The sequence below is a fragment of the Malaclemys terrapin genome, chromosome 11, assembly GCF_027887155.1.
Source record: "Malaclemys terrapin pileata isolate rMalTer1 chromosome 11, rMalTer1.hap1, whole genome shotgun sequence".
In the NCBI taxonomy this organism is placed as follows: domain Eukaryota; kingdom Metazoa; phylum Chordata; order Testudines; family Emydidae; genus Malaclemys; species Malaclemys terrapin.
In genome coordinates, this window is record NC_071515.1 from 36,573,196 (window position 1) to 36,586,235 (window position 13,040).

The 13,040-nt window shown below is 39.8% G+C and overlaps 1 protein-coding gene across 2 annotated transcripts in view; it reads right to left on the minus strand.

Annotated features, from left to right (window-relative positions):
- Positions 1–13,040, minus strand: part of OSBPL6 (oxysterol binding protein like 6) — a 205,327-nt gene that overhangs the window by 45,954 nt on the left and 146,333 nt on the right. For both annotated transcript variants that reach the window (XM_054043927.1, XM_054043926.1), the window contains one exon: positions 10,991–11,121. In XM_054043927.1, the coding sequence (XP_053899902.1) occupies positions 10,991–11,121 (131 nt within the window). The remainder of the gene's footprint in view (positions 1–10,990; positions 11,122–13,040) is intronic.

Below are 13,040 nucleotides of genomic sequence, written 5' to 3' on the forward strand. Positions count from 1 at the left end.
CCACAATTAAACAGCCCCTTAGGTATAAAGTGCAATTAAACACCCACAGCTGACCCATGCCAGCTGACTCAGGCTCAGGGGCTGTTTGATTTCAGTGTAGACATTTGGGCTCAGGGAACTCCCACCTCACAGGGACCTAAGTCCAGGCTTCAACCTGAGCGCGAGCCCAAATGTCTAGCGATTCTCAATATGTGGTCCATGGACCCCCACTATGCCTAAGGGGTCCACAAAAACGTAGACTGAAAACTAATTCAACTATATATACCCAGACAATAGATTTCCAAAGCGGTCCAGCACCTCCATTCAAAATTTTTTAGGTGTCTGCAAATGAAAAGTGGTTGAAAAATCACTGGGCTACATCGCTATTAAACATCCCCTTCCCTAGCCTGAGCCTGAGTCAGCTGGCATGGGCCAGGCACAGGTTTTTAATTGCAGCGTAGACGTACCCTTACCCTGAGCCACTCGAGCCAAAGTCACCTTGGAAGGGCCAGCCACGGGTTTTTAATCGCCATGTATTCATACTCAAAGGGGCCATTAGTTGTGAGACTTTAGTGGCGCAAAAGGGGCAATATTATTATTTTTGTTATCTGATCTCAGCTCATCTGATGTAGGAATCTGCACTGCTCTCTAGTGTCCAAATCCTTCCCCTATTGAAGCCAACAGAGTTTTGCAATAAGCACAGTGACAGAAGGGTCAATAGAATTTCGCTAGTGCAGTAACAGAATTCTTTTATTCCTGATTTTTAAAGTAATTAGTTGTATCTGATGTGTGGCTGTTCTTGTTTTGTTTTGTGTTCGAGGCATTCTGTTAAGCGGCTACTAATCAAGACAAAGGAAAATATTACAAGTAGGCAGAGGCAGATTAGGGGTTTGTGGGGCCCTGGGCCAGAGCAAATGGGGCCCCTCCCCACCCCTTCCACCTGCAGTCTCCCCTGCCTGCCCAGCGCCCGGAGCAGTCTGGAGGAGCCCCAAGCCACGGCCTGCCAGGGCAGAGTCCTGAGCCCAGGCTGCCCAGAGACGTGCTGAGCCCTGACATGGCCTGGCCCCAGGGCTGCAGTGGGGAGCATTAGCGAAGGTTTGGGGGAGGCTTACCTCTCCCAGCCTCCATTACCCGCCACCCATGCACTGCATTAAACACCACTTTAGAAAAAACAGCTCTCCATGTTCAAATCACAATGTTTTACAGTTAGAGCTGGGTGAAATTTTTCAGGCAAATATTTAATTCACCAAAATATACAGTTTGGGGGCAACCAAAAAACTTTTTGTGTCAAACTCAGCAAACAGCTTCAGTCAAGAGAAAAAGTAAAAAAATCGCATTTCTATCATGTCAAAATGAAATATTTTGATTTGTTTCAAAATATGCCTAAATTTAATTTTTTTAAATGATTTAAAAACCAAAAATGAAATTAAACATTTTGTGTCAAACTAAACATTTCAGTTGACCCAAACTGATCTTTTTTGTCAGTTTTTCTTTTCACTGAGAAAATCAAAAATTTGTTGTTTTGGGTCTACCTGAAACTAAACTATTTTTTGAGTTTTTGGTTCTACCACGAAACTGAAAAAATCAATTATTTGTATAGTTCTATTTATAATATATGCTGAATGGCCAAAATACAATCCTTGCACTGAATAAAAAGTGTTCATATGCATTTCCCCTTCATACAGTAGCAGTTGTTCCACAGTATCACAGTGACAGTAGATTCATTTGCTCCTGGCTGTTCCCTCTGCCTGCATCTCCTCTCACCTTTACTATAAAGTCCTTGTCCATGGCCTTCCCAACCCCCAGCTCTCTACACACCAGTATGCGCAGATTGCTGCCACCCATCTTCTGTCATACACCAAAAGTACGACCACAGCCCTGAACATCTCCACTGGCTACTCATTTATTTCAGGATCCAGTTCAAAACTGCCTTCATTGTTGTAAACAGACATTCCAAGCTTCCCCAAATTCCTTGACTCTCACTGCACTTCTCCCACTTCCCTCCCTTCTCTAGTACTAACCTCGTCATCTTTAACCCCTTTGACATACTCCAGTGTTGTTGCACAAGCCTCATCCTCCTCAGCTCCTGCATCTCATGTCTAATCTCAGATGAAAAATCATCCTGTATCTTTTCTCCACTGCCAGCACTGCTTATTTTCTCTCTCCCCGAGGCACAACATTTATTTAAAAGAGAACTCCAGTTCTCTCGCCTTCCTTCCCTCTGCCCAAACTGAACACTACTCAGATCTGCAGCAAAGTCAAATAATTATCGTTTACAAAAGAGAGAACATTTTCAACCTCTGCTATGGCTGCGGCTCTCGCTGATCTTGTTCCATGATGGCTGCAATTTTCTTACGAACGGTCAGGGAGTAAGAGAAATTAGGACAGATGGAACTCATTCTGCATTGCAGTCAATGGGACAAGCTCGGGACTGAGCACCATTTTAAGGTAAATTTCACTTTATTAAAAAAAATGCCATGTATTTTAACTGAACTTGTTTGTTTTTTCTAATGCTAGCTAGCTGTCAGGAATTTCAGGTGTAAGATAGTCTACTCCATTGTCCCTGCGAAATGGTGCATCTCTCATCTCTGTCCCTTTTCCCTAATTCTTTTGGTTCATATGGTTCTCAAAAATCTTTTCCTGGGACACCCCCTTACCCATAAACCTCTCTCATCTAGCAGGACCTAGCCAAGACCCACATTCTCATTTAGCAATATGGGAAAAGTAGGGTAGACATGACCCCCATGTTGAGAACCCATGTTTATTCCACCACGCCATCAGACCTCATCTCTAGACACCGACTACCCTCTGAGAAGTCATCTGGTGAGTGTCCTGGCAAGGGGAACAGATGTGCACCAATTTTCAGTTTGGGAGGTGCTGGTTATTTGGAAAGTTGAAACTTCAATGTTTATTTCTTAAATAATATTTGCCATTTTTACTTTTACTACAGTATTTAAAACTGCCCATACAATTTTTGAAAAAGAAAAACCCTTGGCTTTCTCTAACTCGCCAACTGTATTATTTAATCTGTTTCAAACTATAATTGTTGCAGTTTTGGAAATGTGATCAATGGGCTGAGTGAAAATTTGAATTAACAGTAGCTTGCAACACTGTTGCTGCCAGTGCTAGGGAGTATATGTGCATTGTTTGGAGCTTAGAGGACATGCATACTGAAATTAACACTGAGGGGGATACTCTTTAATTTTTAACTGCTGATTTTGATTATTTCTAGTGACAATTTCGGATCATGAGAGACTATCTGGAAAGTAAAAATAAAATAAAATAAAATAACCAAAACCAAATAAATCTGTTAGTCTTTAAGGTGCCACCAGACTCCTTGTTGTTTTTGTTGTTATCTGGAAAATGACTTTTAGAAATCTATATAAATTTCCTCCATGTTGAAATATGGCATATAAAAATGCACTGCAGAAATGTGCATTATCCAAGTTCCACAGAAGTGAACAACAGTTATCTAGCCTGGGCTGCTTCTAGGGTGACCAGATGTCCCGATTTTATAGGGACAGTCCTGATTTTTGGGTCTTTTTCTTATACAGGCTCCAATTACCCACCACCCCTTGTCTCGATTTTTCACATTTGCTGTCTGGTCACCCTAGCTGCTTCTGTCTGTCTATTTTAGTTTTGTACAGCTGCTCATCACTGTAGTATTTGAGTACATTAAATAGATCCACAACAGCAAAGTCACTAGTGAACTTCACAGTCTCAGACTGCTGTCTTTTCAGGTTACAGAACACTCAGTTTGGGTTAGTGGATTTGTGTATGGGTTTTTTTGGAGCAGGCAGATGGGGCCATAAAAAGATGGGGAACAGAGGTAGTTATTGTGAATGTCATTCTGGTTATGGTTGAGGAGCTTTCCTATGTAGGGAAGAAAGTGACTAAAGAGATAGACCAGGAAAGAGTTTCTCTGAGTATTTTACTTACATGTACATTTCTGTAATACATTACTATCTTAAACAAAAATTAATCAAAAAGCAAAAACAGTAGCAAAGTTTTCAAATATCTAGTCTCATATAGGGTTTCATACAAAGGCCAGCTCTGCATTCAAAACCTCCTGCCACACTGCTTTGAAACACTGCTCTCAAACAAAGAAACTGCCATGTCTGTCTCAGAGTTAATCCCATACTCACACACAATGATATCCTGTTCTAAAAACTCGAGTGATGGGTCATTTAACGCCAGTCTTCTTGGCAAACTGTCTAAAGAGAACCAAACTCAGGTTGGAGTGAATTTATCATCTAGGATTCTTTGGATGAACAATATTCTAGGATCCTCCCAATATATATGAAAAGAATCTTTGCCCTCATGACAACAGTTTTGCAACGTGGCAATGAATCTGTAAATCAGTATCACAATCAAGTACCTGTTAATGATATGGAAGAGTGTTCTGACAGCAGCTACTTGCATCTTCTGACCCATGTCAGAATTGTTGATTTAAACAACAGTATTATTAGCTTCACATCTTTCACTATTTTTATCCCTAAACAGTCTCACATAAAATAAACCAGATGTATCCTTGTTGTTAAATTATGTAAACTAGGTATTTGGGCATTTTTCTGAAAAATTTTAATAGACAAAGAAAATTAGACATTCTAGATTTACAGTGTCTACTTTTCAAACTGTCTCTTATTTACACTGACATAGCCCAAGCTAGAGTCTATATATGAGTATATGCTGAATGCAGACTGATAAAACTGATCCATTTGAAACAATTAATCTGTATCATAGAATCATAGGACTGGAAGGGACCTCGAGAGGTCTTCTAGTCCAGCCCCCTGCACTCAAGACAGGACTAAGTATTATCTAGACCAGTGGTTCTCAAAGCCAGTCCGCTGCTTGTTCAGGGAAAGCCCCTGGCGGGCCAGGATGGTTTGTTTACCTGCCGTGTCCACAGGTTCGTCCGACTGAGGCGCCCATTGGTCGTGGTTCATCGCTTCAGGCCAATGGGGGCTGCGGGAAGGGCGGCCAGCACATCCCTCGGCCCGCGCCCTGACAGGTGTTTGTCTAACCTGCTCTTAAAAATCTCCAATTACAGAGATTCCACAACTTCCCTAGGCAATTTAGTCCAGTGCTTAGCCACCCTGACAGTTTAGGAAGTTTTTCCTAATGTCCAACCTAAACTGCCTTTGCTGCAATTTAAACCCATTGCTTCTTGTCCTATGCTCAGCGGTTATAGAGAACAATTTTTCTCCTTCCTCCTTGTAACAATCTTTTATGTATTTGAAAACTGTTATCATATCCTCCCCCTCAGTCTTCTCATCTCTAGACTAAACAAGCCCAATTTTTCCATCTTACCTCACAGGTCATGCTTTCTAAACCTTTAATCATTTTTGTTGCTCTTCTCTAGACCTTCTCCAATTTGTCCACATCTTTCCTGAAATGTGGTGCCCAGAACTTAACACAATACTCCAGTTGAGGCCTAATCAGCATGGAAGAGAGCGGAAGAATTACTTCTTACGTTTTGCTTACAACACTTCTGCAAATACATCCCAGAAGAATGTTTGCTTTTTTTGCAACAGTGTTACACTGTTGACTCATATTTAGCTTCTAATCCACTATGACCCCCACATCCTTTTCCACGGTACTACTTCCTAGGCAGTCATCTCCCATTTTGTACATATGCAACTGATTGTTCCTTCCTAAGTGGAGTACTTTGCATTTGTCCTTATTGAATTTCATCCTATTTACTTCAGACCATTCCTCCAGTGTGTCCAGATCATTTTGAATTTTAATCCTATCCTCCAAAGCACTTGCAACTCCTCCCAACTTGGTATTGTTCGCAAACTTTATAAGTGTACTCTCTATGCCATTATCTAAATCATTGATGAAGTTATTGAACAGAACTGGACCCAGACCTGATGGCTGCAGGACCCCACTTGATATGCCCTTCCTGTGAGAACCACCACTACTCTTTGGGAACGGTTTTCCAACCAGTTACTCACCCACATTATAGTAGTTCCATCTAGGTTGCATTTCCCTAGTTTATTTAAGAGAAGGGTCATGCGAGACAGTATCAAAAGCCTTATGCTTTGTCTACACCAGCACTTTTGTTGGTAAAACACACTCCTGACCAACAAAAGTTTCACCAACAAAAGCGCCTGTGTGACAGCGCTATGTCAGCAGGACGCTCTCCTGCCAACATAGCTACTGCCACTCATTGGGGGTGGTTTAATTATGCCGGTGGGAGAGCTCTCTCCTGCTGGCATAGAGCGGCTACACAGGAGACCTTACAGTGGAACAGCTGTGACGCTGCAAGGTCCATAGTGTAGACATAGCTTTACTAAAGTCAAGATATACTACATCTACCGCTTCTCCGCTATCCACAAGGCTTGTTACCCTGTCAAAGAAAGTACTAGGTTGTTTTGACATGATTTGTTCTTGACAAATCCATGCCATTACTTATCACCTTATTATCTTCTACGTGTTTGCAAATTGCTTAATTATTTGTTCCATTATCTTGCCAGGTACTGAAGTTAAGCTGATTGGTCTGTAATTCCCTGGGTTGTCCTTTTCTGCCTTTTTATAGATTGGCACTATATTTGCCCTTTTCCAGTCCTCTGGACTCTCACCTGTCTTCCATGACTTTTCAAAGATATCTCCTCAGTCAGCTCCTTGAGTATTCTAGGATGTATTTCATCAGGCCCTGGTGACCTTAAGACATCTAACTTGTCTAACTAATGTTTAACTTGTTCTTTCCCTATTTTAGCCTCTGATCCTACCTCATTTTCACTGGCATTTTAGTTAGATGTCCAATTGCTGCTAAACTTTTTGGTGAAAACAAACAAAAAAGTCATTTAGCACTTCTGCCATTTCCACATTTTCTGTTATTGTTTTCCCCTCCTCATTAAGTAACAGGTCTACCCTGTCTTTGGTCTTCCTTTTGCTTCTAATGTATTTGTAGAATGTTTCCTTCTTATCCTTCATGTCTCTAGCTAGTTTAATCTCATTTTGTGCCTTGGCCTTTCTAATTTTGTTCCTACATACTCGTCTTATTTGTTTATATTCATCCTTTGTAATTTGAACTAGTTTCCACTTTTTGTAGGACTCTTTTTTGAGTTTTGGATCATTGACGATCTCCTGGTTAAGTCAGGGTGGTTTCTTGCCATACTTCCTGTCTTTCCTACGCAGTGGGATAGTTTGCTCTTGTGCCCTTAATAACGTCTCTTTGAAAGACTACGAACTCTCTTGATGCGTTTTTCCCCATAGACTAGCTTCCCAAGGGATCTTACCTACCAACTCGTTCAGTTTGCTTAAGTCTGCCTTCTTGAAATCCATTATCTTTATTGTGCTGTTTTCCCTCCTACCATTCCTTAGAATCATGAATACTACCATTTCATGATCACTTTCACCCAAGCTGCCTTCAACTTTCAAAATCTCAACCAGTTCCTCCCTATTTGTCAAAATCAAACAGCCTCTCTTCTAGTAGCTTTCTCCACCTTCTGAAATAAAAAATTGTCTCCAATACATTCCAATAACTTGTTGGATAATCTGTGCCCTGCTGTCTTATTTTCCCAACAGATGTCTGGGTAGTTGAAGTCCCCCATCACCATCAAGTCCTGTTGATTTTGTTAGTTGTTTATAAAAAGCCTCATCAACCTCCTCTTCCTGGTTAGGTGATCTGTAGTAGATCCCGACCATGACATCACCCTTGTATTTTACCCCTTTTATCCTTACCCAGAGACTTTCAACAAGTCTGTCTCCGATTTCCATCTCACATGTATAGATTTTTGATACACTGGGCAACACCACCTCCCTTTTTCCCTGCCTGTCCTTCTTGAGCAAGCTGTATCCTTCTATACCAATATTCCGATCAAGTCAGTAATATGGGGGGTTATAATTTATTTGGAAAATGTGCATTTAACTGCATAAAGATAGTACAGTTCCTCTTTGGAGCCATTCAGTTCTATTGGGTCTAGCAGAATATGAATTTTATTACCTTCTTAAAAAACTCTTTTTCCTTTCCTGCATACTGTATCTGATGGAAGGTTGGAGACTTCAGTAGGAGAATGCTAAATTTGACTTCAGCTGCACAAACATACAGCTAGACAAATCAACATGGCTTGTTGTAAATCATATATATGTGGGAGGGTTTTTCGGTTTTTTTTAAGCTAGACACATCAGTAACCATCCCCACCCAGACAGATGAAGTCTCTCAGAAAATTAAAACAATGGGATCCTTGAGTGAGGGGGATAGCTCTTTCTGCTCATTACCTGGCGGTATTATACCTCCTTCCCTATACCACCTCCCCCCATGCCGTCCTCCATAGGATAGGATCCCTGGGCAAGGGTATCTTGCTCACCCACTCCCTACCCAGAGATGGGATGCTCTTTAGTGGTCACTTCAAGAGTCTGTGTGAAGAATAGTCACAGGAATCTGCAGGGGGCTAGATGCCTAACTCAGAAGGGTCTAGAGAAGAACAGTAATTTGTGTTAGCAGTAACTTTCCAATCTTAACTGTTTCCTGACAATAGGATACACATAGGGAGTTCTTCACCCCTTTTCCCTATAACTATGCCTCCTTTTTCTTTCTCACCCTGGTATCTGCACAGCACATCCCCTCACTTCAACATACATTCTATACCCCTGTCCTTTTCACCCTCTCATGCTGAAGGGAAAGACAGGAGAAACATAAACAGTCGCAGGATGCGAGAGGGTATGCCTCCAGGTCGGCAGTACTGAAATGAACATGTGCATGCAAACACATCTATTCAGATCCAACTGATATATTTGAATGCATGTGTTCATTTCAAGACACCGTGTGCATTCAAAGCCTCATGAATAAACTAATAACAAAGGAATTCAATTGACTCAAACCCATGGTATTTATTAACTTTTCTTTTTTGCTTGTTTGTTTGTAAGATTCAACCAGCTCTAGGTTAGCCAAAGTGCATACTGCATATAAGTATAGAAATATACATGCACAACAGCGGTGAACTCAAGAAGACTAAAGCACATTATGTATTGCTTCCTCTCATCTCCCAACCCATCCCCAACATGACTCACCAGTTGCCTCAGAGCTGATCTGTACATATCCAGGGACTCATTACTAAGACTAGAACTGGGCATGGAAAAAATCTGCTCTCTTGAGCTTTATTTATAAATATACATGGGATGTGGATAATAAAAAAGTGTAAGTGCAAGGGAGAAACTATGAATGTCAAATTCTTTTTCTTCTGCTTCTTTTAAAATTTACCTGGATTTAGTGTTTGCGACAGCTGCTAGAGTGAGAGGTCTAACGACTGAAGTCCTTCATTTATCAGTAAAACAGGCATACACTGTTTGAGTTTCCCCATCACATAAACCTGAACTGGAAGTATCACCACTAGGGAAGGGAAATTAGCTCAATTTCCATTTCCTCTCCACTGAGACCATCAACCATGATTTCCCATTGTCACAATGACTTTTGTTAAGAGAACACCCAGATTCTAGGAACTAGAATGAGAGGCCATCAAGACATTTCACAGCAAACAGCTGTAAGTCACTACTGATCTGGGTTGGATTTGTATCAGTGACCCAGAAGAGAAATATTCCTTATTAGAGCTGAGCAAATAATTGTTTTTTTAGGTCAAGGGCCAAACAAACAAAAAAAATGTGGTTTGTTTAGAACTGAAACTGAATATTTTCCCCTCGCCAAAACAAAAATAGATACAATTTCAAAACAAAATGTTGAGTCAAAACAACATGGTTCATTTAGAAAATGTCAGCACGAACAATTTTCACTTAAAAAAAAAATTCCCTTCATTTCTTTATTCGGCCAAAACTGTTCACCAAATCCTACCTGAAATGACAAATAGTTTTGATAACCCTGAAATGTGCCCAAAAAATTGTACCCTTCTCCTGTCCTGTTATTTTTATATCTACGTAACACTGCAAATCTTATAGTAGAAAGATAACAGTTTAGGAAAGTACATGTAAACTTGGGTAAATTACAGTTTGCATTTAAACTTGCATGTTCTTTGCTATTTCTTACATGCTTAGTGTTCCCCGCTAGTCCATGTTTCTTCAGAGTGAAGGTATTAGAAGAATACCCTAGACCCTGATTACCCTTGAAAAACTAGGCACCTCTTCTTGACCCATGAATTCCAGAAGTGGGATTATTTTGCAAGCTGAGGAAGTAAGTCAGACTGAACTGATTTAACGTATACTTTCTTATTCCTGTATTACATAAACTGAACCTGGTTTTCAGATTATATTTTTAGAATTAAGATACTTATTAAAGAGCCTATTATCCTGACTGGCTTTTCCTGAAAGATTTTCAAAAGCACTCAGCATTGGCCAAACTCTGCTCCCGCTGAAGTCAATGGTAAATCTCCCTTTGACATCAGTGGGAGCACAATATGGCCAACACGAAGTGCTTTTGGAAATCCCACCTTAAAGTTACACATTCAATATACTGCAATTAAACTTCATTAACATTAGTTTGTGGGAGGCTAGGAATGGCAAGAAATCTCATCCTTGGATTACATGCTCATACATGTAAATTACTCACTTTTTTGCCCATAATCATTTTTGCAATTGGAGTAATGGATTTATGGAATGTATCTGTGAATGTTAGTTCATCAGTTTTAAATTAATGTAGGAAAACTGAATAAAAAAATAACCTTGAATGTGCTGTCAGTGGTTTTAAGAAATATATCTAAGATTTTCATATAAAATGTTTCATACCTCACATCTATCTCAGACACTAAACACAATGAACACACACAAGGATATAAGAGACACTTAATCTTTCACATCTACATTTCTTAGTTTTCTTGGGACTCATTCAGATTGCTCCTGCTCTCTAACACATTTGCAACAAAAAGCCAAGGGTAGAGAAGCAGCTTTGAATTTACCATTATCACATTGTGTTATTTAATTTGTAATGAGAAAATATTTGGCTGCAAGATTTGGCGTTTTCCATGTCATCTCTGGAAATGGCAAATACAGTATAGACAACAGGCATTTGGCAAGTCATAGAATTCCACATGTGCTTGAAATCAAAGCAAGGGCATACCTGAGAAAGTGATTGTCTGAGGCGTGTTATTTGTGAATTGTGGCCTGCAATGTCCTGTTCTGAAACCATCTGCTTAAGCTTCTCCTTCTCAATAGCTATGCTGTTAAAGGCAGACTTCAAAAGAGAATGAACTGGGGGAAAGAAAAAACAAATATTTCCTGAGACACAGTACTACACCTTGCTTGTAATCAATAATAAAGGTTGTGACACCTCCCCTCCCACCCCAAATTTACATAAATAAGAAACTAAGGCCTGGTCCCCACTAAGCCCCCACTTCGGACTAAGGTACGCAAATTCAGCTACGTTATTAACGTAGCTGAATTTGAAGTACCTTAGTCCGAACTTACCGCGGTCCAGACGCGGCAGGAAGGCTCCCCCGTCGATGCCGCATACTCCTCTCGCCGAGCTGGAGTACCGGCGTCGACGGAGAGCACTTCCGGGATCGATCCGGGATCGATTTATCGCGTCTTAACCAGACGCGATAAATCGATCCCAGAACATCGATTGCCTGCCGCCGGACCCTCCGGTAAGTGAAGACGTACCCTTAGGCCCAAATTTTCAAGAGTTGGTGCCCAAGTAGATTGCACACATGCATCAGTTGAGATTGGCACGCACACACAATGTGAGTGTGCACATATACTTGTCTTGCATGCACATATTGGTGGTTGTGCATATGCAAGTTGGGTATGTGTAAAAGTGTGCATGTTCTTTTGAATATTTGGGCCTAAAGCTATTTTTTCCCCTTTTGTAAAGCAAATCACCCTGTTCCTTAATTTTTCTCTTCAAACAGTGTAGTATGTATGTCATTTCTGCATTTATGTTCTGCAATGATTTAATACTGCATTAATAAAGAGGATTACTTTGATCTTGAAACAGAACCTTTGATGATCTAACACTGTGGAGGGAAGCAGTGGGTAGTATGTTTTTCCTATTTTATGTATTAGCCAACATTACAGTACACAGAGCCCATACAAGGTAAGTTGTGTAAGACTGTTTGCAGCTCATGTGTCACTGCTGCATAAACATCACCGCATGGTGTTACATTGTGATTATTTCAAATCCAATTATTTAAAGCCTTCCTTCAAAACAAACAAACAAAAAGAAACCCATCACTAGGAAAAATAACACTTCTGATCTTTGCTAAATGTGGTTTAGCCGTGCATTCCTTGCTATTAGAAACACCCTGGTGTTTTCCAAAAAACCCTTTAAAATAAAACAATTTCTTTTTCATTAAGTATATGCAACACTTGAAATAATCAGCCCATGTGCTCAGAAATGGAACATTAATGTATGGGAAACTTTTCTGAATAACAGTTTGACAATTTCAACAAAGAAACGCACAGGATGAAGGAAAATAAACTTTGACCTTTTCCATACATAAAACGTATGCCGTTATATTTTTTTTCTTTAAAATACTGTTACTTTTTTAGAATTATGAAACATTAAGGAATAAAAACCTTTTTTCAAGAAAATTCTGCCTCTCATCCCTTACCTCTCCCCAATTTTTATACGTTTTTTTAATTATTGTCCCCTAGATTTGCAGAATAGAATAAAAAAATACAAAAGTGACTACTGAAACCTTACTAATTAGACATGAATCACTGAAATGATCACTGCTTCCTATTCAAATTCTTGAAGACAGAATAAAATGCAATGCTAACTGTTCCTGTGTGAGCTTAAAAAGCTCCCTTTCCTTCTCTTCATGAAAGTGTTTCCCTTCATTAAACACTTGTACCTCTCCATATTTCTGTAAGTATAGACATTATTATCTCTCTTTAAAATAAATCTTATAGATTTCTAAATGTTTATTCCCATTCAGATAGAAAGCTCTTGATCTTAAATCTTAGCTTTGTTCATCCCAAATTTTTATGACAAGTCTGAAAAATGTGACCCAAAATGTGGGTGTTACATATGGAAGGCCAAATTCTCTGCCTCATAAATAGAGACAATTCCATTGAATTCAATATTCTGACTTATGTCAGCAATAAATTTAATCTGGTATTTATAAATACACTTATCATTTCATGATCAAATCAAACACAAGTCATTG